The sequence below is a fragment of the Lampetra fluviatilis genome, chromosome 14 (assembly GCF_964198595.1).
Source record: "Lampetra fluviatilis chromosome 14, kcLamFluv1.1, whole genome shotgun sequence".
In the NCBI taxonomy this organism is placed as follows: Eukaryota; Metazoa; Chordata; class Hyperoartia; order Petromyzontiformes; family Petromyzontidae; genus Lampetra; species Lampetra fluviatilis.
The window spans coordinates 14,261,964-14,289,849 of NC_136288.1; the positions used below are offsets into that span (position 1 = coordinate 14,261,964).

At 54.5% G+C, this 27,886-nt stretch overlaps 1 protein-coding gene across 1 annotated transcript; it reads left to right on the forward strand.

Annotated features, from left to right (window-relative positions):
- The first annotated feature begins 333 nt into the window (after window positions 1-333).
- Window positions 334-27,886, forward strand: KLHL14 (kelch like family member 14). The gene is made up of 9 exons (XM_078862771.1): window positions 334-1,080; window positions 3,257-3,639; window positions 4,428-4,549; window positions 10,582-10,671; window positions 16,439-16,517; window positions 18,839-19,029; window positions 22,183-22,341; window positions 26,137-26,294; window positions 27,219-27,886. Exons 1-9 carry the CDS (start codon window positions 394-396, stop codon window positions 27,357-27,359), a joined length of 2,010 nt encoding a protein of 669 aa, XP_078718897.1. The 5' UTR covers window positions 334-393; the 3' UTR covers window positions 27,360-27,886.

The following is a 27,886-nucleotide window of genomic DNA, read 5'->3' on the forward strand; positions in this document are numbered from 1 at the left end:
TTCACGTAACGTGCTTCGATATTTCTGCTTTACGATTACAAATTGGGGCCAGCCCACTTGCAGCGGAGATGAAAGGAGAGACGCATGCACGAGACGGAGACGTCGTCGGCTAAGAGAGACGTGCAGAGCAGACAGCGACGACGTGGCGGAGAATTAGCGGCTTTGATTCTGTTAATGAGCTCGTTGTGGTTACGCGCGATCTGAATTCAAACGCAGAGTCAATGCACCCCCGAATCATTCATGACACCCCTTGAGCCGCTTGGGATTTCACGCTTTTGCTTGGTTTGCTTCTGCCCCCCCCTCCCCCCTCCAGGCAACATCCATCCAGTCAGCAGCACCACCACCACCACCACCTCGTCCTCCTCGTCCTCCGCGCCACACCGCGACGCAGCCATGTCCAAGTCGGCTGACCGCACCTCGACGTTCGACCCCTCGCACAGCGACAGCGTCCTGAGCGGCCTCAACCTCCTGTGGCGGCGGCAGATCATGTGTGACGTCACGCTGCTGGCCCACGGGCAGGAGTTCCGCTGCCACAAGGCCGTGCTCGCCTCGTGCTCGCACTATTTCCGCGCGCTCTTCGAGAACGGCCTCCACCGGCCCTCGGACCCCTTCTCCACGCCGGGTCACGGTGGAGGAGGAGGAGGTGGTGGCGGTGGTGGCGGTGGTGGTGGCGGTGTCGCCGGACTTAGCAGCAGCGGCAGTGGCAGCGTGAGCGGAGCTTCGTCTCCGCATGACTGCAAGGATAAGGTGACGCCGCATGGCTCGCCTTCGTCCGAAGGTCGAGGTGGCGGTGGCGGTGGCGGCGGTGGCGGTGCAATTAACGCAGCGGCAGCAGCCGCGGCGGCGGCAGCAGCGGCGGCGTCGGCCAAGTCGGGCCTCATCGCGAGCGTGGTGCTGCAGGGATGTCCGTCCGGAGGCTTGGCGCTGGTGCTGGAGTACATCTACACGTCCAACATGACGCTGTCGCTCGACACGGTGGAGGAGGTGCTCGTGGCAGGGAAGCAGCTGCACATGCCCTCGGTCACCAAGCTGTGCGCGCAGTTCCTCAACGGGCAGATTTCGGTGCAGAACTACAAGCAGGTGAGGCCGCTGGCAGGCGTCGTGGAGACGTCGGCGGCACCGTGATTCGGCGATGCCAAAGTCGCTTAAACTGAGCGACGAGCTCTTTGGTCGGAGGCGACCTGGCCACGCGTGATGATAACTCAAAATCGAAGGGGCTGATGTCATCATCACCATCACCACTCGTGATGATAGTTCACCATCGAAGAAGCTGATATCATCATCATCACCATCACCACGCGTGATGATAGTTCACAATCGAAGGGGCTGATATCAGCATCACCATCACCACTCGTGACGATAGTTCACCATCGAAGGGGCGTATAACAACATCATCATTCCTCATCACACGTGGGAATAATTTATAGCTGTTGCCAACTAACTTAAACGCGTGTTGTTTATACATGTGGAGGAGGAGGGGGGCAATACCGGAGGAACCCAGATACACAATCCCCGCCACCACCACGGGGAGAGAGAGCGAACCACGCGGACTCCAAATATACAACAGGCATCGCCAGATCCGCGGGATCGAACTCATGGGCTCCTGTGCACAAGCACAGCGAACGACAACACCCTGTGTGTGTGTGTGGGGCCTGAAACGGAACAGTGTACAGGAGGCAACGTTTCAGGCAATGGCCCTTTATCGTAGCACATACATAGAGAGGCAAGGAGAGAGAGAGAGAGGGAGAGTGGTTGATGATATTGAAGACTGCGCTTGTTGATTTGCATTCTTTAAAAAAAATCTCGATTAAAAGTTCTGAAATTGGCGTGTGAACAGTTATCCATTAGTTACCAATAATTATAGAATACTGAGTTCAATTGGACTAATGATCGTGATGATGACCATGATGGCATTTGTCTAGTCAGGGGCGGAGTGGTGGTGCAGCGCTTAGCGCAGTCCGCTAGAAAACCCGGTCGTGAGTTTGATTCCCAACCACGGCCAAAATCAAGGAAACACAAATACTAGGCGACGTTTCGGGTAATGCCCCTTCTGAACAGCACGTACTGCTTGCTGACTTATTCCTGTCTCAACGGACGCATTGAAGGGGAAGTCACACGGCAGTGGCTTCTGCCTGGATGTACGTGCCCCCTGTCATAGTAACGTGGAATTCGTCGCAACAGACGGCGAGTCAGCGCGCGTTGAGGGGCCAATCCCCCCTTCTTCGAAGCACGTAACAACAATGTTTATATTTTGTAAACATATACAGGGCGGCCCAAAAGTCAGGACACAGAGGGTTATTTCATTGATTCGAACACTGGCATGAAAACATTTAATTATTTATTATTTAAGTTTATATTGTTTCCACTATTTCCATGATGAATATCTCCTTTTCTTCACATCCATCGTTTTTACAAAACCCGACCAAGAAAGCCCTGCGAATGAATTGAGACAACAACACAAAACGGATGACCGTTCAGAGGTTACCCCCGCAAACTTAAGATAAGTTCCGAAATGAATTTCAAAAGAGAATTCATGCACGCGTGAATGTGCATGGAAGTGAGTGCGAACATTTGCTACAATAAATGAACTAACTCGAGGTGTCTTCTTCTTGGTTCTTTCGGTAAAGTCACGTAGAATGGAAATAATAAAATAATAAAAATGAAACATAATAAAATACTTCTCACGACGTTTCGGCCACAACGCAAGCAGCCGTCCTCAGGTGAAGAACAGGTCTGTCGAGTAGACAGAGTCTGAATGACACACTCCAGGCTTGGAGCGACTATTTAAGCTGGGATGGAGGGGGGAAGGGCGCCTTGACAAAAGAGGTGATTTGTTAAAATAAATATAGTAACCCTATGTGTCCTGAATTTTGGGCCACTCTGTTTAATAATTACCCCACGTGTCCTAACTTTTGGGCCACCCTGTATAATATAATAGACAGCCGGCAACGGCGAACGACCCACGTTGATTTGCTGCTGCTGCTCCTGCTGCTGCTGCTGCTCCTGCTGCTGCTGCTGCTCCTGCTGCTGCTGCTGCTGCTCCTCCTGCTGCTGCTGCTGCTCCTGCTGCTGCTGCTGCTGCTGCTGCTCCTCCTGCTGCTGCTGCTGCTGCTGCTCCTGCTGCTGCTCCTGATGCTGCTGCTCCTCCTGCTGCTGCTGCTCCTCCTCCTGCTGCTGCTGCTGCTCCTGCTGCTGATGCTGCTGCTCCTGCTGCTGCTGCTGCTCCTGCTGCTGCTGCTGCTGCTGCTCTCAACAGGTGAGCCGCATCGCTGCGGCGCACGACCTGGACGAGACGCGCAAACTCGCGAACCGCTACTTCGTGGAGGACGTGCTGGCGCTGGGCTTGGGCGAGGTGTGCGCCGTGCTCGACGGCCCCCCGCCGCCCGTCGAGTCGGAGTTGGCCCTCTTCCAGATGGCCGTCATGTGGCTCGAGCACGAGCGCGAGGGACGCATGCGGCGAGCGCCCGAGCTGATGCGCCGCCTGCGCTTCGCGCTCATCCCGGCGCACGACCTCGTGGAGCACGTGCAGAGCGTCGACTTCATGCGCTCCGAGCCCGCGTGCCAGAAGATGCTACTCGACGCCATGAACTACCACCTGATGCCCTTCCGGCAGCACTGCATGCAGAGCGAGGCGAGCAGGTGGGCGGGAGGGAGGGAGGGCGCCCGGTGGGTGGCGGTGGTTAGCGGTGGTTGGTGGTGGTGGTGGTGGTGGTCGTGATGAAGATGCTCATAATTCTATCGTAAGAATGTTGATATAATCGTACGTGATGATAATGATGGTGATTGGCGGCAGTGGAGATGATGATACTTTGAGAGTGCTGTGGTAAACATCACGATCACAATCATCATCATTACCGCAGCCATTCTCTTCTGAAGAACGACAATCAAACGATCTCACTCACTTGATCTCATTCAATAGAATGTCATTCGCCTGATCCTTTCCACACGATCTCATTCGTTAATCTCATCCACCCGGTGGCTATGAGATGTTAACTCTCTCGCCTGATGTGCAGGAGGTCGTGGGTTCGATACCGACCCTGATGCCTGCTGCTGTATATTTGGAGTTTGCGTGCCTCTCTCCCCGTGGTCGAATAGATTCTTCTTCGGGTCCTCCGGGTTTTCCCCTCCACATCTAGAAACACCGTGCGTCTCGAGCATTTGACTTCTACAGATTTCCACACGAGCCACTTTGTTCAGCTGTCACTTGTGATAGTCGGGTCGCTTCTGAAAAATAACTTCATAGCTCAGTGAGGGCCTCACCTGGTCAAATAAAAATAGTCGTGTTATAGTCTCAGAGTTTTCATCCATTGACCTCACCCCTCTCGATCTCATTCATTGATCTCATTCACGAGAATCTCCTTCACCCGATCTCATGATTGGCCCGGGGGGGGTCCGCATGTCCCCCCCACCGCCCCGACCCCGCGCAGGATACGAGGCACCAAGAAGTCTCTGCTTCTGTTGGGGGGGCTCCCCCCGGGACCCGACCGCCTGCCCAGCAACCTCGTGCAGTTCTACGACGACTCGCGCAAGACGTGGAAGATCCTCACCGGTGAGCAGAAGGGTTCGCACCCCACGTGGGGCAGGTGCCGTTAGCGGGCAGCACCTGTGAAGGCCGGCACGAACGCACGAGGGGGTGGGTGGCCAACACCACGCCCGGCCGCCTTTGTCCCACCGGTGCCGATGTTTTACGCACTGCACACATGTACTCATTTGAGGCTGAGTCGACCTAGGGGAGGCCCAGGAACCGGTTCAGATATTCGTCACGGATGTTGGCCGTAGAGCGGGAGTCGAACTCGGGTGGCCGGGTTCGTAGCCAAGCGCGCTAACCACTACGCCACCCCCCTCACACAGACTCACACTTACACACATACTCTCTCACACACACACACTCACACATACTCACACACACTTATACACACATTCACACACACACTTACACACTCACACACATTCACACACTCTCTCACACACTCACACACTCTCACACACACTCACACATACTCACACACACACATACTCACACACATACTTACACACTCACACACATTCACACACACTCACACACACTCACACACATTCACACACACTCACACACACTCACACACTCTCACACACACTCACACACACTCACACACACATACTCATGCACACACTTACACACTCACACACACACACTCATACACACTCACACACACACACTCACACACATACACACTCACACACACTCACACACACTCACACTCACTCACACACACACTAACACACAAACTTTCACTCTCGCTTAGCGCGCGGGGCGGCAGGTGGAGCCCATCTGTGGTTGAGTCAGCGCGAGGAGGAGCAGACACAGACACACGCGTAGACACACCACGTGTACACACACACACACACCACGTGTACACACACACAGACACACCACGTGTACACACACAGACACACCACGTGTACACACACAGACACGTAGACACACACGTAGACACAACACCTCCAGCACTCCCCACACCCCCAACACTCCTAACACACCCCCAACACACCACCCCCCCCCAACACTCCCCACCCCCCCCCCCACTGTTAGGCCACGAGACGCGCGTTCATCTTCTGCCACAGCCGCCCTCGATCCCACATCATCGTCATCATCGTCATCATCATTATCATTGTCATCATCCTCATCATCATCGTCATCATCGTCATCATCATCATCACCATCATCATCAGTAGCAGCATCATCATCGTCATCATCATCAGCATCATCATCATCAGTAGCATCATTATCAGCATCATCATCGTCAGCATCATCATCAGCATCATCATCAGTAGCAGCATCATCATCATCAGCATCATCGTCATCATCATCAGCATCATCAGCATCATCATCAGCATCATCATCAGTAGCAGCATCATCATCATCATCATCATCAGCATCATCAGCATCATCATCAGCATCATCATCAGTAGCAGCATCATCATCATCAGCATCATCGTCATTATCATCATCATCAACATCATCATCAGCATCATCATCAGTAGCAGCATCATCATCAGCATCATCGTCATCATCATCAGCATCATCATCAGCATCATCATCAGCAGCATCATCAGCAGCAGCATCATCAGCAGCAACAGTATCAGCAGCAGCATCATCATGATCATCAGCAGCAGCATCAGCAGCAGCATCAGCAGCAGCAGCAGCATCATCTTCTAGCCTTCTTTATTATCACTGCAGTAGCAAATAACATATCATCAGCAACTGCAGTACCTATCAACATGATCACTTATATACCACCATTATCATCAGTGCCACTGCTTTACCTTCTATACCATCACTTATTTACACCATTATCATCATAATCATCAGGGACATTCATTATCATCATCGTTATCATCATAATCTCTGGTTCATGTGTTCCTTTTTCATAATCAGTCAGAAGAAACTGAATCATCACCGTTACACATTCAATGTTTTTTTTTTATCACATTGTTATCATCGCCATCTTCACCACCACCATCATCATCATCATCATCAGAGGCAAATGATGATGATGATTATGATGATGATGAAATAATAATCATGATGACGATCATAAACATAATATAATCAACTGGAATCACCCACAGCAGCAATCGTCTCCCTCGAGTGGAACGACGGACGGCCACGTGCTGGAGTCGCCTCGTGCCGCACAGGGACAGCTGCCACTGTAGGGGGGGGGTGCCCCTTTCACCGTTACCGCGAATAGCTGGTACATGATGTATCATGATAATATGAAATCATAATTTAAATAGTTGAGGATGATATGATTTGAACTAAAAATATCGAGTTACTGTATGTTGATCGTTACATATCATCCCCACCCATGTTTATGATTATGCTCGACATTTAAATGATGATTATGATTGAACATGATTATGACAATAATAATCGGTTTAACGAAATCATCATCATCGTCACCATGATGATGATGATGACTTAGCGAGTCATTGTTTTCAATGGGCTCACAATGGCTTACTCTTGCGAACAAGGACGTTACACGATCATTGAACAAGAGAGACACACACAGAGACACCCACACAGACACAGTGAGACACACAGACGAAAACAGAGAAAGAGACACACACAGAGACAAACGCACAGACACAGTGAGACACACAGACGAAAACAGAGAGAGAGAGACACACACACACAGAGACAACGCACAGACACAGTGAGACACACAGACACAAACAGAGAGAGAGAGACACACACACAGAGACGCCACCACAGACAAAGAGAGAGACTAAAAGACTAAGACACACAGACGGAGAGAAACACACGTGCATGCAGACACACAGACACAGAGAGACACACACAGACACAGAGAGACACACACAAAACAAAGACACACACATCGAGACGACACAAAGAGACACAGACACACACACGAGACAGGGAGTGGGACACACATTGGAGCTCTCTTCCTCCATGCATCTTTAATATTAAAGACTAATGAACTTTGCGAGATAGGGCAATTAACTATGCGCGGCTACGGAGGCATCTGGGTGAAACTAATTAATGACTTTGGGGGGCGGCGGTGCATAATGCAGCACGTTAATGTGGCGGGGCTGCACGGGCACCGCTCTGGCAGGCGGTGTCATTAAGTGGGGGGCGGGGGGGGGGGGCTCTTTGCAAAATCCGCCCCCACCGTCCTTTACAACCCCTCCCCCCGCCCCTACAATCCCCCCACAACCCCCCCCCCCCGCCACGCAAAGCCAAACCTCCAACCACCCACCTCATAAATCGCCCCCCCCCACGTCCCCCCACCAAGAGTCGTCCCGCTTCTCCAGCCCCCCAACTCTGAAATCTACTCTCGATCACGTGACTCTCCAGCGCCCGACTCCCTGTCCATCCCATGACTCTCCAATCCCCGTGACTCTCCAATCCCCTCTCTGTCCCATGCCTCTCTTTACCTGCGACTCTCCAATCCCCGTGACTGTCCTATCCTCTACCCCATGCCTCTTCACGGCGTGACTCTCTCTCCAGCCCATTACTCTCCAATCCCCTCTCTGTCCCATGACTCTCCATCCCCGTGACTCTCCAATCTCCGCGTGGCCCTCCTCTCACCGTGCCACTGTCTCCCCGCTCTCTCTCTCCCTCTCGTGTTGTGAGAGTGCGCGGGACACGCGGAGACGATCGACACGAGTACAGTATAGACACGTGGACTTCTCGATGCGAAGTGCTTGTAGCGTGTCGCGCCGCAGACCGGCGGCTCAGCGCACGAGGGGCTGGGTGGCCAACATCAACCAAGCCCGCCCGCCTTTGTCTTCCCAACGCTGATGGTAACACACCGCAGCAGGTATAATTTAGGGCTGAGTCGACCTAGTGGGGTGCTTGTTCAAATATTATTATCGAGTTGAAAGGTTGGGGCGGTGGGGCGGTGGCGCAGTGAATTGCATTGTGCAATGAAGCCGGCCACCTGAGTTCGGTTCCCGGCCACGTCTGCCCACATTGGTGGCGAGCACGGCCGTGTGGACAGTGAAGCTCTCACGGGAGCCGCGTAGAGCCGCGCGGTGCTCTCCGCCTGCCTGCCACTGTCTCACAGAGACTGCCCGTCTCAGAATCGGGAGGGAGGGATGCGGTGGGGTGGAACAAGGATGGGAGATATCATCTTCTTGGTTCTTTCGGTAAAGTCACGTAGAATGGAAATAATAAAATAAAAAAAAATAAAAACATGATAAAATAAAATATTATATAAATAATATATTATTTTATTTTATTATGTTTTTTTATTATTTTATAATAATATATTATATAAATAAAATGTTATATATGTTTTTATGTTTTATTTTTATTATTTTATTATTTCCATTCTACGTGACTTTACCGAAAGAACCAAGAAGATGAATCCCTGCAGTCACGAAAGCTTTAAATCGAAAGGGTGGAAGATGGTGGGATGAAAGGGGGAGGGAGGGATACGGTGAGATGGAACACGGGTGGGAGATGGTGGGATGAAAGGGGGAGGGAGGGAGGGAGCGAGGCGGTGGCGTGGAAGCGGGGAGGGCAGGCGGGAATGTTCGTAACGGCGTCAATGTAGCATCACCCCCCCTCCTCCCCTCCCTCACCCCCCCCTCTCCCCACCCTCCACAACCCCGCCCCTCGCCCCCATCCCATCTTTCTCCACCACCCGCCCCTTGCTTCCCTCCTTCCTCCCTCCCCCACCACCTCCCCCTGCCCCCCGCAAAGTTAGGGTCTCGCGCCGATGAGCTCATTACGCATGCGCGGCGCGCGCGCGCGTGCACGCGGAGCGGGTCTGGTGTAGTCACGTGCAACACAATGCGTTACCAACACCCGGCGCCTGTACACGCGTGTACGCACAATGACAAAGATCCCCCGTATAGCCTTGAGAGGCTGTTGGGGGCAAGTGCTGTTAGCGAGTAGCACTCGCCTATGAAGACCGGCACGGCACACGAGGGGGTGGGTTGCCAGCACCACTACCACGTCGCATCGGGTTCACATTTGTGGCCGAGTCAACCAAAAGGAGGCCCACGACTGGTTCAGATAATCGTCACTCGTGTAGGTGGCTGTGGGCGGGAATAGAACTCCGTTCGCCGGGGTTCGGATCACAGCGGCGCTAAGCGCTACGCGACCGCTCCCCCCGCATCGGTGTTTTTATTTTACGATGTTTTCAGCCACTTAATGATGAGGAAACCAGAGCTCCCGGAGAAACCCCACGCACGCGCGATGGGACACCACCACTCTACCCCCATACAGATGGGAACAGATGGCGATTAGTCCACACTTTGCTGTACCGTGGCAAGTCAGGTGTACGGCTCCTCTTCGACGCCCACGGGAAGGGAGTTTCACGGCAAGATCCGTGCGGTGACCCACCAACCCTCGCCGCTGCCTGCACACGGTGCTGGGTTACAGGCAGCCGCGTGCAGCAGCGTAGCCACCACCGTCAGTCCACTGCTGGATGAGGCGTTCGGCGATGCGGCGAGTCACTGGGGTGGTCGATTTGACCGCCGGTTTTCAGCACCCCGGACAGCGCTGCTTGGCCAAGATTGAGATGCATTGCTTGGTCCACTTCAAACACTCCCGGGAGCATAGACGCACAGTACAGTACAACAATGCGTAGTCTTTTCCCCCTCTGCCATGCCCTCTGCTGCCCGTAACGTAGCCTCCTAGCAGCTTGAATTACTCCTGTTCAGCGCCAATGTTTCGTAGATCCAAGCGCTATCCAGGCTCCAAAACCCTGCTGAGCTTCTTCAGAGGATCTGACGGCTCATGCCGAGTAACGTTGGTGCTCGGCACCATGAGATGTATGGTGTCCTGGTGTCCATAGGCAACGTGGGGGGGGGGGGGGGTGGCGTAAGGGGCGGTGCGCTAACCACAGCGCCACCGCTCCATCCTCAGCAGTATCGAGTTGGGGGATCAACCAATTGCATTGCCAATGCAGCAGCGGATGTCACAATGCTGGTGAACACACGACACGATGGTTGCTGTTACCAATCGGAACTCTGCTCGCGTCCCGCCTGCCCCGTGCCCACGCGCCAATGCCCCCCTCCACCCCCCGCCTGACCTTGCCCTTGACCCCCGGCCCCCGTGTCACGCAGGCATGCCCTACAACAGCGCGCACCACTGCGTGGTGGAGGTGGAGAACTTCCTCTTCGTTCTCGGCGGAGAGGATCGCTGGAACCCGGACGGTGAGCCTCGACTCACCCGCGTACTCAAACCTGCACATTCACCCGCCCAGTGATGGACTCACCCACAGACAGCGAGCGATCGACTTACTCTCCAGCTCGCCCAACCTCTCAGCGATCCACTTACCCACTAACTCGCTCACTCGCCAAGTCACTCGCTCACTCACTCACCCACTCGCTCACCCAGTCACTCGCTCACTCACTCACTCACTCGCTCACTCACTCACCCACTCGCTCACCCAGTCACTCGCTCACTCATTCACCCACTCTCTCACCCAGTCACTCGCTCACTCACTCACCCACTCGCTCACCCAGTCACTCGCTCACTCACTCACCCACTCGCTCACCCAGTCACTCGCTCACTCACTCACCCACTCGCTCACCCAGTCACTCGCTCACTGACTCACCCACTCGCTCACTCACTCACCCACTCGCTCACCCACTCACTCGCTCACTCACCCACTCGCTCATCCAGTCACTCACACACAGCCACGCACAGTCACACACAGCCACGCAAGTCACACACAGTTACACACAGTCACAAACAGACACACACAGCCACACACAGACACACACAGCCACACACAGACACACACAGCCACACACAGTCACACACAGTCACACACAGACACACACAGCCACACACAGACACACACAGCCACACACAGCCACACACAGTCACACACAGCCACACACAGTCACACACAGTCACACACACACAGTCACACACAGACACACACACACACACACAGTCACACACACACAGTCACACACAGCCACACACAGTCACACACACACAGTCACACACAGTCACACACAGTCACACACACACAGTCACACACAGCCACACACAGTCACACACAGTCACACACACACAGTCACACACAGTCACACACACACACAGCCACACACAGACACACACAGTCACACACACACAGTCACACACAAACACACACAGTCACACACAGTCACACACAGTCACACACAAACACACACAATCACACACAGTCACACACACAGTCACACACACACAGTCACACACAGTCACACACAGTCACACACAGTCACACACACACAGTCACACACAGTCACACACAGTCACACACAGTCACACACACACAGCCACACACAGACACACACAGTCACACACAGTCACACACAGCCACACACAGTCACACACAGTCATACACACACAGTCACACACACACAGTCACACACACACACAGCCACACACAGACACACACAGACACACACAGTCACACACACACAGTCACACACAGAACAACACAGTCACACACAGTCACACACACACAGTCACACACAGTCACACACAGTCACACACAGTCACGCACACACAGTCACACACAGCCACACACAGTCACACACAGTCACACACACACAGTCACACACAGACACACACAGTCACACACAGTCACACACACACACACAGCCACACACAGACACACACAGTCACACACAGTCACACACACACAGTCACACACAGTCACACACAGTCACACACAGTCACACACACACAGTCACACACAGTCACACACAGTCACACACACACATCCACACACAGTCACACACAGTCACACACACACAGTCACACACAGTCACACACAGTCACACACAGTCACACACACACAGCCACACACAGTCACACACAGTCACACACACACAGCCACACACAGTCACACACAGTCACACACACACAGCCACACACAGACACACACACACAGTCACACACAGTCACACACAGTCACACACACACAGCCACACACAGTCACACACAGTCACACACACACAGCCACACACAGACACACACACACAGACACACACAGTCACACACAGTCACACACACAGTCACACACAGTCACACACAGTCACACACAGTCACGCACACACAGTCACACACAGCCACACACAGTCACACACAGTCACACACACACAGTCACACACAGACACACACAGTCACACACAGTCACACACACACACACAGACACACACAGTCACACACAGTCACACACACACAGTCACACACAGTCACACACAGTCACACACAGTCACACACACACAGTCACACACAGTCACACACAGTCACACACACACAGCCACACACAGTCACACACAGTCACACACACACAGTCACACACAGTCACACACAGTCACACACACACAGCCACACACAGTCACACACAGTCACACACACACAGCCACACACAGTCACACACAGTCACACACACACAGTCACACACAGTCACACACAGTCACACACAGTCACACACACACAGTCACACACAGTCACACACAGTCACACACACACAGTCACACACAGTCACACACAGTCACACACACACAGTCACACACAGTCACACACAGTCACACACACACAGTCACACACAGTCACACACAGTCACACACACACAGTCACACACAGTCACACACAGTCACACACAGTCAAACACACACAGTCACACACAGTCACACACAGTCACACACACACAGTCACACACAGTCACACACAGCCACACACAGTCACACACAGTCACACACAGTCACACACAGTCACACACACACACACAGACACACACAGTCACACACAGTCACACACAGTCACACACACACAGCCACACACAGTCACACACAGTCACACACACACAGCCACACACAGTCACACACAGTCACACACAGTCACACACACACAGCCACACACAGCCACACACAGTCACACACAGTCACACACACACAGCCACACACAGCCACACACAGTCACACACACACAGCCACACACAGTCACACACAGTCACACACAGTCACACACACACAGTCACACACAGTCACACACACACAGTCACACACAGTCACACACAGTCACACACAGTCACACACACACAGTCACACACAGTCACACACAGTCACACACACACAGCCACACACAGTCACACACAGTCACACACAGTCACACACACACAGCCACACACAGTCACACACAGTCACACACAGTCACACACAGTCACACACAGTCACACACACACAGTCACACACAGTCACACACACACAGTCACACACAGTCACACACAGTCACACACACACAGTCACACACAGTCACACACAGTCACACACAGTCACACACACACAGCCACACACAGTCACACACAGTCACACACAGTCACACACACAGCCACACACAGTCACACACACAGCCACACACACACAGCCACACACAGCCACACACAGTCACACACACACAGCCACACACAGTCACACACAGTCACACACAGTCACACACAGTCACACACAGTCACACACACACAGTCACACACAGTCACACACACACAGTCACACACAGTCACACACAGTCACACACACACAGTCACACACAGTCACACACAGTCACACACACACAGCCACACACAGTCACACACAGTCACACACAGTCACACACACAGCCACACACAGTCACACACACAGCCACACACACACAGCCACACACAGCCACACACAGTCACACACAGTCACACACACACAGCCACACACAGCCACACACAGTCACACACAGTCACACACACACAGTCACACACAGTCACACACACACAGTCACACACAGTCACGCACACACAGTCACACACAGTCACACACAGTCACACACACACAGTCACACACAGTCACACACAGTCACACACACACAGTCACACACACAGCCACACACAGTCACACACACAGCCACACACACACAGCCACACACAGCCACACACAGTCACACACACACAGCCACACACAGTCACACACAGTCACACACAGTCACACACAGTCACACACACACAGTCACACACAGTCACACACACACAGTCACACACAGTCACACACAGTCACACACACACAGTCACACACAGTCACACACAGTCACACACAGTCACACACACACAGCCACACACAGTCACACACAGTCACACACAGTCACACACACAGCCACACACAGTCACACACACAGCCACACACACACAGCCACACACAGCCACACACAGTCACACACAGTCACACACACACAGCCACACACAGCCACACACAGTCACACACAGTCACACACACACAGTCACACACAGTCACACACACACAGTCACACACAGTCACGCACACACAGTCACACACAGTCACACACAGTCACACACAGTCACACACACACAGTCACACACAGTCACACACAGTCACACACACACAGTCACACACAGCCACACACAGTCACACACAGTCACACACACACAGTCACACACAGTCACGCACAGTCACGCACGCACAGTCACGCACGCGAACACTCCGCTTCGACTCGTCTTCCCCGACTCTCCGTTCACTGACCCCCGCCCCTCCCCTGTCATTCCCTCCCCCCGCCCCTCCCCCACCCCCCTCGGTGCTGCTGCGTTGGCAGTGGTGCACAAACAAACAACAACAACAACTCAACGCGTTCCTTCACAACAGTGTGCGCGTCTGAGCGGCCTTACGAGAAAACGTTTATAACGGGTGACGTTTCGGGCAATGGCCCTTCCTTGTGTAGCACACACAGCAACATAGAGAGAGAGAGAGAAGACAGAGACCAGAGCGATGGAGCCACTGCGCTATGCAGCAATGCAGAGGCGCATGGCGGCGGCGGCGGCGATGATAACGCGCAACCAAAGCGGGCGTCGCTGAGCTGGAAAGGCGCTGACCGCAGCGAATCGCCGCGCCGCGTGCGTTGGCGACAGGGCCCGTGTGTCCCCCCCCCCGTCGCCCCTAATGGGCAGAGCCGCATCCAGGAAGGGGGCGAGGGGGTAGGCGGGAGAGGGAGAGGATTTAGGGGACCACAACTCCTGGGCGGGGCGTGGCAAGGAACGCGTCAAATGGCTCCGTTGGGATTTCTGTACCCACAGCGGCGATCTTCGCCCCTCCTGCTGTCACACGGATGCCGACCTGCAGGCCGCGCGCCCAGGTCACGCGCGCCGCACAGGGGCGGCTGCCACCGCGGGGCCCTTTCAAATGTTTGCGATGAGATGCGAGGCAGCGGGGGGGGGTGTTGTTTGGTTGCCGAGAGGCTTTCAAGCGAGCGTCAATAAACATCCAAAGACGATTGTACCGCGATCGATGCCTCGCAATAGCAGAAGAGGGCCGAGGCACGTGCGAGTGCGTGGACTGAATGGTGGTGGATCGTTGTTGATGTTGTTGCTGCTGCTGCTCTGGTTGTTGTTGTGACGCCACGGAGAGGAACCGCGGCTTTGAATGTCCCCCGCAAGACTGACAGATGTTTCCAGGACAGTAGCTGTCCCCTCAATTAGAGAACAATCCTGGGGAAACCGGGACAGGTGGCAACCAAATTTGAGAGGAGGAGGATGACGAGGAGCTGTCCACCTCCAGCCCCCCCCCCTCCGCCCCCGCCTGTAATCCAGCGAGGGTTGGAAGATCACCGCAGCAAAGTTGCAGAACTCCGTTTGAGTTGGGCGTAGAAGAGGCGCCATACACTGGCACGCCAAGAGATGGCGGTGCAGCAACGTGTCGACCAATCTCCGCATGTCACCATCCCGACGTGATCGAGTATTGCTCCCTCGCATGCGCACGCCTGCGGATCTCTCTGGGTGCACCGGTTTCCTCCCACTTAATAATCGCGCGCTAATTGCTCAACATACCGTAACATGAACAGAATAGATGATGACATGCGGGGCCCTCCATCCCGGGTGGAAGAGTTCGTGTTGATGACTATTGTGGCTTCCCACGTGGTTAAATGAACGTTGTGTTGCCGCAGGGAAGCACAGCACCAACTTTGTGAGTCGCTACGACCCCCGGTTCAACACGTGGGTGCAACTTCCTCCCATGCAGGAGAGGTGAGTGGGGGTGGCAACGCGAGGGGAGGGGGGCACAGGTGTGGAGGCGAACGGGGGAGGGACGGGCCCCTATGCTACCTAACCCCAACCCTAACCCTGACCCTGCCCCTAACCCTGACCCTGATCCTAACCCTGACCCTAACCCTGACCTTAACCCTGACCCTATCCCTACCCCTAACCCTGCCCCTAACCCCGGCCCTATTTATAAGCTTTACTCTATCCCTAACTCTATTCGCTAGGCCAAAACGCAGACCAGTCCAGGCCCCGCTCTCTGTAAAGGTTGTATATCGTGATCTATTGCTGGAGTTAAGAGACAATTGGTGGGAAAGGGGGAGGTAACAGTTTGGAAAATTCACGGTGCAGAAGAAAAGTTATAAATAATTAATGAACTTTCAATATATATTAACGACGCTGAAATGGTGAACGGACGGAGTTCTAAACGGGGACAGATATTTCTCGTTATTGACAAAAAAATTGGGAAAAGGGAGGGCAGGAGAGGAGAGAAAAGGGGAGGAGAGGGGAGAGGGGAGGAGATGGCAGGAAGGAGAGGGGAGAGGAGAGGAGAGAGGAAAGGGGAGAGGAGAGGGAAGGGGATGAGAGCGCAGGAGAGGAGAGGCTATGCCAGGAGAGGAGAGGGGAGAGAGAGAAAACAAAACAGGGAAATGTATATTTTACAAATCAGCGATCGCAGACAAATAAATCAGATGCGGGCGCGTGGATTGCGCGCGTAATTGAAATCGACGAGGGCTGCGCGCTGGCCCGGCCACGGCGCGCGCCCTGCGCCTCTGATTGGGGAGTCCTCGCGAGATTTGCACGAACGTCGCCGCTTGAACCCGGAGCCGAACCCAGCCGCGCGAGGTGTGGTGCTGCTGCACTCGGATGAGCCACGCGGCAGGGAGGGAGGCTCGGGGCGCTGAGCTGTGGCACCGCTGAGGATCTGAGTTCGAATCCAGGGTTTCAGCCGTCGGTGAAGAAACTAAAATCCTCTGGTGCAGTGAGTTGATGGTCTCAGCCCGGCCGTGAATGATTCACGCAGAGACCCAGAGACTCACGTAGACACCCAGAGACTCACGTAGACACCCAGAGACTCACACAGACACCCAGAGATTCACACAGACACCCAGAGACTCACAGAGACACCCAGAGACTCACACAGACACCCAGAGACTCACAGAGACACCCAGACTCACACAGACACTCAGAGACTCACACAGACACCCAGAGACTCACACAAACACCCAGAGATTCACATAGAGACGCAGAGACTCAGACACACAGACACCCAGAGACTCACATATACACCCAGAGACTCACACAGACACCCACAGACTCACAGACACCCAGAGACTTAAACAGACACCCAGAGATTCACATAGACACCCAGAGACTCACACAGACACGCAGAGACTGACATAGACACCCAGAGACTCGCATGGACTGTGTCGGGATTAATCCGGGTTCTCAAGGGCAGTGAGTTGATGTCTCAGCCCGGTCACCAATTCAGCATTTTTGACAAAATTCCAGCTCTGCCATGAGACGAACATTACTCTGACATGTGTGAAGGAGAGTTGCCCTCGACTGTGTGTGGAGGTCACGCGAAGGGTTACGGCAGGTAGCTCTGTAATATCCACTTCGCTGGGCCGTTCTCACACGCGAAGACAAAGTCTCTATCATGCGACGTTTCAGGCAATGGTCCTTTTCACAGCACTCACATAGAGAGGTGGAGCCACTTTGCCTGTCTCGTCTCTCTGCCTTTCTTGCCTCTGTACGTGCTCTGCAGAAGGGCCATTACTCGAAACGTCGCCTATTGTATACGTCATTTATTTTAAGACCCACCAAAGAATAATACCCACACAAATGACAAAGATCCCCCGTGTAGCCTGAACAGACTGTTGGGGCAAGTGTTGTGGGCGACCACCTATGAAGGCCGGAACGGCACACGAGGGGTGGGTGGCCAACACCACGCCCGGCCGCCTTTGTCTCCCGAGTGGCGATGTTTGCACACAACACACCAGGTACTTATTTGAGGCTGAGTCGACCTAGGGGATACCGAGATAATCGTCACTGGTGTTGGCCGTGAGCGGGAATCGAACTCGGTTCGCCGGGTTTGTGGCGTAGACCGCGAACACACACAACAGCGTTATCCACCAACATGCTGAGTTTGTTCTGTTCTGCAGCCTCTGACCTTCCACCCATTGTTTGACCCCCCCCTCCATCCCCCCCAACCGCACCCCCTCCTTCCCCCGCCTCGCCAACCCCCCAACCTCGCCCCCCCTCTCACCCCCCTCGCCCCCCCCCTCCACCCCCCGCCCTGCTCGTAGGCGCGCGTCGTTTTTCGCGTGCCACCTCAACCGCCAGCTGTACGTGATCGGGGGGCGCAACGAGACGGGCTACCTCTCGTCGGCCGAGGGCTACAGCCTGGAGAAGAACGAGTGGCGCTACGTGGCCGCGCTGCCGCACGCGCTCGCCGCTCACGCCGGGGCCCTGCACGACGGGAAGATCTTCATCTCCGGTGAGCAGGAGGAGGAGGAGGGGGAGGAGGAGGAAGTGGGGATGGAGGAGGGGGAGGAGGGGGAGGAGGAAGTGTGGATGGAGGAGGAGGAGGTTGTCGAGGAGGAGATGGAGGAAGAGGAGGTGGGTTAGGGAGGAGCGAGGAGGTGGAGGAGGAAGGTTAGGGAGGAGGAGGTGGAGGAGGAACAAGTGAGGATGGAGCAAGTGGGGATGGAGTTAGAGGAAGTGGGGATGGAGTTAGAGGAAGTGGGGATGGAGTTAGAGGAAGTGGGGATGGAGTTAGAGGAAGTGGGGATGGAGTTAGAGGAAGTGGGGATGGAGTTAGAGGAAGTGGGGATGGAGTTAGAGGAAGTGGGGATGGAGTTAGAGGAAGTGGGGATGGAGTTAGAGGAAGTGGGGATGGAGTTAGAGGAAGTGGGGATGGAGTTAGAGGAAGTGGGGATGGAGTTAGAGGAAGTGGGGATGGAGTTAGAGGAAGTGGGGATGGAGTTAGAGGAAGTGGGGATGGAGTTAGAGGAAGTGGAGGTGGAGTTAGAGGAAGTGGAGGTGGAGTTAGAGGAAGTGGGGATGGAGTTAGAGGAAGTGGAGGTGGAGTTAGAGGAAGTGGAGGTGGAGTTAGAGGAAGTGGGGATGGAGTTAGAGGAAGTGGAGGTGGAGTTAGAGGAAGTGGAGGTGGAGTTAGAGGAAGTGGAGGTGGAGTTAGAGGAAGTGGAGGTGGGTTAGGGAGGAGCACGGAATAGGGGGAGGAGGAGGGAGCGACGAGGAGGAAGAGGACGAAGAGGAGGAAGAGGACGGCACGGCATGGGTGGCAGGTGGGGGGAGCAGGGGGGGTATGAAGGTTCACGTCGCCTATTGGACGATGTTGGTGATGCTGCGTCGCCAGTGGTGCACCGGGGCAGCTAACGACGTGAATACAAATCCACACGTTCGACCAGAAGGCCTCAAGAGGAAGCGCGTGTGCGTTGTGCGACGTGTCAGGCGATGTGGCCCTTCTTCATAGCACTATGAAGAAGAAGAATTGCCCGAAACGTCGCCTATTATATATATATTATATCCCTTTAAAGGCCACGCAGTGTGATTGACAAACGCGTTCAGGTTGATTTGTTTGTTACGTTACAGAGTCGCTGCAGCGATGCGCTGACGCTGCCCGGATTATATCCCTGCACGGTCTCCATGCCGCTGCCTGTGCCCGACTCGGCCCGTCACCCCCCTCCCCTCCCCCCTCCCCCACCCCTCCCCCCTCCCCCTCCCCTCCCCCTCCCCTCCCCCCCTCCCCTCCCCCCCTCCCCTCCCCCCTCCCTCTCCCCTCCTGAACGGCGCCCCACGGCGTGAAGAGCCGCAGAACAACATCACGTGACGCGCGTCGTCCTCACCACCACCACTCACCACCACTCACCACCACTCAGCATCACCCCCACCCACCCACCCGTCACCCTCCGCCCCACCCCCCGTCTCAACATCACCGAGTCGCGCTCTGGCTGTTGACATCTGTATTGATGAGTTATTTTACTGGTGTAATACCCAGTTATTGACCGATACAGACGCGTTGGCCCGGATCAGTCAATTACCCTTTATAGTTCCTGCCCAGCCGCTGATAAGAGGCGGCTAGCGGGCGCGCGGGGGAGGAGGAGGAGGAGGGTTTGGTTGTTGTGTGTCTCTGATGGAACGAGAAACAGGGAATTTATTTTGAGTGAGTGCGTCTGAGTCGCAGTGTGGTCTTGTTTGTGCGCCGTGCGGCGGTGAGCGACGACGCGCAGCGAAATCCGGCGAGTTCGATTCCCGCTCATGGAGTAATGCCAGTGATGAACACTTACCTGGCAACCCCTTATCAGTGCCCTACCTTATCACAGACCAATTCAGACCTCACTGGTCACCCTGTGCCCTTAGAAATCTCAACGTTCATACCTACAAAGTCCCATCACAAGGGAGACACAAACAATTATACAGACATTTTTTTTGCCCTTATTCAAACGGCTGTACGCCGTATCGACTTGAACACTTTATTTCCCTGCACAAGAATGCGGGGTAAAACCTATGGGTTGATAGGTTTCCTAAATCCATGTATCTCTGTGGGTCTCTATGTATCTCTGTCGGTCTCTATGTATGTCTATTGGCTTTTGTGGATCTCTATGGGTCTCTGTCTATAATCATACTTGCAAACCCCTTATCAGTGCCTACCTTATTACAGACCAATTCAGACCTCATTGCTCACTCCGTGCCCTTATACATCTCAACGTTGAACCTACAAAGTCACATCGCAAGGGAGAAACACAAACAAATAGACAAAAAAAAAATTGTTTACCCGGATTGAAACGACTGATCACTCAATTTACCTGGACCTGAAAACTCAATTTCCCTGGACCTGAAAACTCAATTTCCCTGCACAGGAATGCGGGGTAAACCGTATGGGTTGACAGGCTTGCGAATACCTAAACCAGTGCTCGCCCCTGCCCTAGGTCGAGTCAGCTGTTCGCTAGCAGCACTTGCTCCTGCAGTCTGTTCAGGCTACATGGGAGATCTTTGTCTTTGTTTGTGGTGAGCGCACTGCGTGACAAACCCCACGACGAGAGTTCGATTCCCGCTCTCTTCCAATATCAGTTGCAAATATTTGAACTGATCCTGGAACTCTCCTAGGTCGTTTCAGCCTTAAATGAGTAACTGGTGCATTGTGTAGCACTGGGGAGACAAAGGCGGCCGGGCGTGGTGCTGGCCACCCACCCCTTCGTGTACCGTGCTCGCCCTCATGGGTGCGACTCGCTAACAACACTTGCCCCAGCAGGCTGTGTGGGCTGCACGGGTGATCTTTGTTTTTATTTGTATTATTTTCGTGGGTGATTGAGTGTGTGACGGTGAGTGTATTTGTGAGTGTTCATGGGTCAGTGTGTTCCTGTGTGCGTGTGTGTGAGTCTGTGCGTGGTTATGTAGTGCGGAGAACGGTGGCGCAGTGGTTAGCACAGTCCACCGCGAACCCCGCGTAGCATAAGTTGGCTTCCTCGTCACGGCTAACATCATAGCGCAGGGGAAAAAGTAGCGACAAAATGTTTTACTTTTTTGCTCATTAAAGAATTTCACATACCCCCCCCACTCCCTCCTCGCACCCCCCTCCCCTCCCGACGCCCCCCCTCCCACCCTGCCCCCCCCTCCCCCCGTGCAGGAGGGGTTCACAATGGCGAGTACGTGAAGTGGCTGCACTGCTACGAGCCCGAGAGGAACGCGTGGGCCAAGCGTGCCGACATGAGCACCAAGCGCGCCATCCACGTGCTCGCCGCGCTCGGCAGCCGCCTCTACGCCATCGGGGGCAACCACCTCAAGGGTAAAGTATGGGGGGGTGGGGTGGGGGGTGGGGGTGGGGGGGTGGAGGTGGGGGGTCACGGAGCACCCCCCCCCCCACTAATGTTTTATTAGGACTAGGGGACCCCTCCCCCCAGCGGCAGCTGTCCCTGTGCGGCACAATGCCACTCAGCACTTCGACTCGCCAGCGGGCATCGGTCTGCCAGTAGGCGGCGATGGTTGAGTGATTTGCGCGCACTTGTTCAACTTGGGATTAGACGACCCCGCAAATGACTCAGCTGGCAGCAACATCGCCGCAAAAAACGTGGCAGGACCCTCCTGAAAACCGATCATGAAACTCGGTGAGAATTTCGTGGATAAACGAGCGGAATCATAGTAACTGGTAAAAAAATTGATAACGATCGCGATGATACATGAAACGATTGTAATTATCATCATCATCATCATCTACTGTAGATATACCAATAGTAATAATCACAGTAGTCATCATCCTTCAGTGGGATTGCACGGAGCAGCAATCATCGCCTGCCGCTGGCAGACGAATGCCGGCCGGAGCTGTCCCCTCGTGCCACACAGGGGCAGCTGCTGCTGGGGGGTCCCCTGTGCGGCTAAACACTGCGCCGTGAGACGTTACGTGACGGACGCTATGTAAATGCAAATCATTGCTGCGATCGTCGTTCTCGTTTTCACAAACCTCTCCTTGCAGAGCGGAAGACAAGTGTTTCATGCTCTTCATCACCATCGTGATCATTCAGAAAATACAGTGTTTGTGATCGTCGCGATCGTCTTCATCATCACTCGGTGTTGACGTCAAAGACAAAGATCCCCCGTCTAGCCTCAACAGACTGCTGGGGCAAGTGCTGTTTGCGAGCAGCACGGCACACGAGGGGGTGTGGATAGCCAGCGACACGCCCGGCAAACTTTGCCTCCTCTGATGTTTAAACCTCACCACGCGGTGCACTCGCTGCAGACTGAGTCGATCTCGCAGAGGTCTAGGCATCGGTTCCAATATTCGCCAGTGATATTGGTCGTGAGCGGGAATCGAACTCGGGTCGCTGCGGTTTGAAGATTCAAAGGGCAAGGCGCGCGCCAAACACTGCCGCCTCTCTCACCCCACCCACAAAAAACACACACACACACTACACACACTACACACACACACTACACACACAATCAACAACCGCCATTCGCCACTAAGTGGCAGTGACGTCACCACGACGCTTGTGCCAGGCCATGTGCACCTTGAGGCCACGTGAAGTGTCGAACGCCCGCTGGCAGGAGGTCACGGGGCAGACCCAGGTGCCACGGGTCGACTAACTACACACACTACACACACTACAGTGACTACACACACACACTCTCTACACACGCACATACAACTGAACACACGCACACACAATAGACTCTCCACATTCGCATTAATTTAACAAAAAATTCATCGCCCCTTCAGGACGAGCTGACGCGCGCTCCACGTCGGGCGAACGCGACGCCCTTTTACACGCGGCGCTGCTTCCACTGCCACTGCTGCCACTACCGCCACTGCCGCCACTGCTGATGCTACTGCTGCCACTGCTGCCTCTGCTGCCACTGCTGCTGCTGCTACCACTGCTGCCACTGCCACTGCTGCTGCTACCACTACCGCCACTGCTGCTGCCACTGCTGCTGCTGCTGCTGCCACTACCACTGCTGCTGCCACTGCTGCTGCCACTACCGCCACCGCTGCTGCTACTGCCGCTGCTACTGCTGCCACTGCTGCTGCGCTTTATCGCACTTTCACTCCCGCGGGAGATGGCGACGCGAATCATTTCGTGCCCCCCCCCCCTCCTCCTCCTCGGGTTCCTGCGGCCGATGCGAGCACCACCGCGCGAGTCGCTTCCAGGTGTTTGCCTCCGACGGTTGCCGTCATCGTCATTATCATTGTCGTCGTAACTATCGGCGGCGGCAGCAGTGGCAAGCAGCAGCAGCAGTAGCAAGCAGCAGTAGCAAGCAGCAGTAGCAAGTAGCAGTAGCAAGCAGCAGTAGCAAGCAGCAGTAGCAAGTAGCAGTAGCAAGCAGCAGTAGCAAGCAGCAGTAGCAAGCAGCAGTAGCAAGCAGCAGTAGCAAGCAGCAGTAGCAAGCAGCAGTAGCAAGCAGCAGTAGCAAGCAGCAGTAGCAAGCAGCAGTAGCAAGTAGCAGTAGCAAGCAGCCGCGATCGACCCACTGCTGGATGAAAACGTCCTCCCCTCCACCCAGCTGCAGCTGCTGCTGCTGCACGCTCCTATTGCTGATCTCTCCGTCATCGTCCCTTCAGGCACTGATGATGATGATGTCCTCAACCTGGCACGGGAATGTCGGTGTCATGTGACGGGCCATCTCTTGTAGAGCAGTGAAGCGGATATCACAGAGCTACGTCTGAGATCATCTCAGGAAAAAAGACAAATACAATGACCCCCCCCTCCCCTCGTGTAGCCTGTAACAGACTGTTGGGGCAAGTGCTGTTAGCGAACAGCACCTATGAAGGCCGGCACGGCACACGAGGGGGTGGGTGGCTGGCACCACGCCCGGCCACCTTTGTCTCTCTCGTGACGATGTTCACACACCGCGCCAGGTACTCATTTGAGGCTGAGTCGACCTAGAGGAGGCCCAGGACCGGTGCAGATAATCGTCACTGGCATTGGCTATGCGCGGGAATCGAACTCGGGTCGCCGGGTTCGTAGCGCAGCGTAGCGCAGCGCTAACCGCTACACCGCCGCTCCCCACACCTCCCCTCTCCCCCCCAAATAAAAAAAAACCCGAACAAAAGATTAATTTTACAAAAAACACGAAGAGGAGATTTTTCTCCAATCTGATCGTCCCCTTTGAGGTTCAGCTCCCAACGAAGCTGCCCGTGGCACGTGATGCGAAACGTCGGACGCCGGGCCAAACGACGCGCGGCAAACGCAACGCGAACGCTGCGTCGGCGAGGTCCTACAGTGGCGGCGCAGAGAAAATGCCTGCGTGTGCCTTTGTGAGTAGTGATGGTGATAATAATATTATTATTTTATTTTTATCACGCTCTCGGCTGAGCGCGCGATCATGCGGAGAGAATTGGCATCAATGCAATTGCCGGGACGCGCATTTGTTTTTTTGAGTTTCTGTCGACATGACCCCACGCATCACAAATCCCACTCTTCTGGCCCGAATTATATAAATAACTTGAACATAAAACTGTAATTCGCTACATTAGCCAACTCCGTGCATTAGGGCTGCGTGGAGAGCAGGGTTGGTGGTGGTGGTGGTGGAGCAGGAGGAGGTGGGGGGAGAGGAGGGGGATGCAGCAGCAGCTATCCGCGTTGCTGAACGAGTCGATGGCGAGTCTGGGTGGTGCGGGCTGCACGGGATGAAACGGATCGTGTTGGACTGCACTTCTAGGCTCCCGCATCTGTGCGTCTCCCGACACTTGACCCCTTCGGTGACGACCGTGATGGCACCGATTGTGGTGATGATGACGCTCATGGTGTTGACGACGCTGATGGCGATAACGCTGATGATGATGATAACACTGATGATGATAACACTGATGATGATAACACTAATGATGATGATAGCGCTGATGATGATGATAACACTGATGATGATGGTGATAACGCTGATGATGATGACGCTGATGACGATGGTGATAACGCTGATGATGATAACACTGATAATGATGGTGATAACGCTGATGATGATAACGCTGATGACGATGGTGATAACGCTGATGGTCATAACACTGATAACGATGGTGATAACGCTGATGATGATGACGCTGATGATGACAATGATGCTGACGACGATGTTGGTTCCTCGTGCCCCGCAGGCTCGAGTCACCTGGACGTGCTTCTTGTCGAGTGCTACAGCCCGCAGGCCGACCAGTGGAGTGTTCTATCCACTGCTATGCTGGAGGGCCGCAGCGGGCCCGGCTGCTGCACCCTCGATGGGCTCGTCTACCTCGTGGGCGGATACAGCTGGAGCATGGTCTGTGAGCCTCTCCCTTTCTCTCGCTTCCTCTCTCTCTCTCCCCATCTTCCTCTCCCTTCTCTCTCCCTCTCTCTCCATCTCTTTCTCTCTTTGCCTCTCTATTTTGTTTGCTTGGATCATCATTTCGTTTTTTTTTGTTTTTTATGCTTTGATTTATGTGCCCCCCCACCCTTAAATGAAAGATTTCACGCTCTGCTCTCCTCTTTCTTACCCCTTCCCTCTCTCTCTACCCCCTCTCTCCCTACCCCCTCTCTCCCTACTCTATGTCTATGTCCCTCTCTCTCCTCTGCTGCACCCACCGAAAATCAGTTTTACGCGACGCGTCGTATCTAATTGTGTTTGTATAGAGCGCCTTAGGTCAAGGCTGTAACAACAACAAAGTGGTTTAGATGGCAGGGGCAATGCAAGGGCCGATAAATGAGTGAGCGTACCAGAGGTCACGTGGGTGTCACGCAAGGGCTATGGGGGAGGGACGGGCAAGAGTGGAGGGGCGACGGGAGGGCAGGGGAAAAGAATGGGCAGTAGAGAAGAGGCGAGGCTTTAAGAGAGGAGTGAAGGGGGGTTAAGGAGGGGGACTGCTCAATGTACAGGGGGAGATTATTCGATGAGAGTCGATGTTGACGATCATGTTACACGCACTCGGTGAGTTAGTTTATGGTCTCCGCTCGGCCACCAATGGCACGCACGCAGACCCACGACAGACTCACAGAGAGACTCACTGGCGAGCCAGCTGTGGTCATGGACTGCGGCTGCAGCCCAGACTTGAACCCAGGATCTCAGCCGTGCCAGGACAGGCCCCCTCTGACCTACGAACCACCCGGGACTACCTCTCGTCACGGGCCTCGCTTGGCGGCTAAATCCTGCCACTTGCTGTTGTTCCGGCCCCCACGCCCCCCCCCCCCATCCCTCCCGCCCACCCAGGGTGCGTACAAGTCGTCCACGCTTTGCTTCAGCCCGGACACGGACTCGTGGACAGAGCTGGAGGGGGAGATGGTGGAGCCGCTCGCCGGTCCGGCCTGCACCACCAACGTCCTGCCGGCGCACATGCACTACCGCGCCTGACACCCCCCACCCACCACCACCACCACCTCGCTGGGGGGCGGCGGTGCGGAGTGTTTCTGCATCGCCTCGCCGCACGGGGCGGCAGCAGCAGCCGCGCTCTCCGCGTGGCACCACCGTTCGGTGATGGGGGAGCTGATTGGTTTGGCGAAGGTTTAGAGCGCCGTGCCGTTTAATGTGGTGAACACGCCAAGCCACGGGACACCGCGCCAAAATACACCACGCCACGGTACACCACACCAAAATACACCACGCCACGGTACACCGTGCCAAAATACACCACGCCAAAATACACCATTCCACGGTACACCGTGCCAAAATACACCACGCCAAAATACACCATTCCACGGTACACCATGCCACGGGACACCGTGCCACGGGACACCACGCCAAAATTGACCACGCCACGGTACACCGCGCCAAAATACAGGGTGTTTTTAAGAGATGGACCCAATTTCAAAGCAGTTTATTTCACGATGGCAACATGTTGCAATTACACAAAAAGTTACAAACGGTTGAATGAGTTATCA

What these genes read in the sequence shown, in the direction of transcription:
- KLHL14 (XM_078862771.1), top strand. Translation starts at nt 394, where the DNA reads ATGTCCAAGTCGGCTGACCGCACCTCGACGTTCGACCCCTCGCACAGC. An exon ending in ATGCAGAGCGAGGCGAGCAG is followed by an intron (nt 3,640 to 4,427) that starts GTGGGCGGGAGG and finishes GACCCCGCGCAG; the next exon opens with GATACGAGGCACCAAGAAGT. An exon ending in CGGGAAGATCTTCATCTCCG is followed by an intron (nt 19,030 to 22,182) that starts GTGAGCAGGAGG and finishes CCCCCCGTGCAG; the next exon opens with GAGGGGTTCACAATGGCGAG.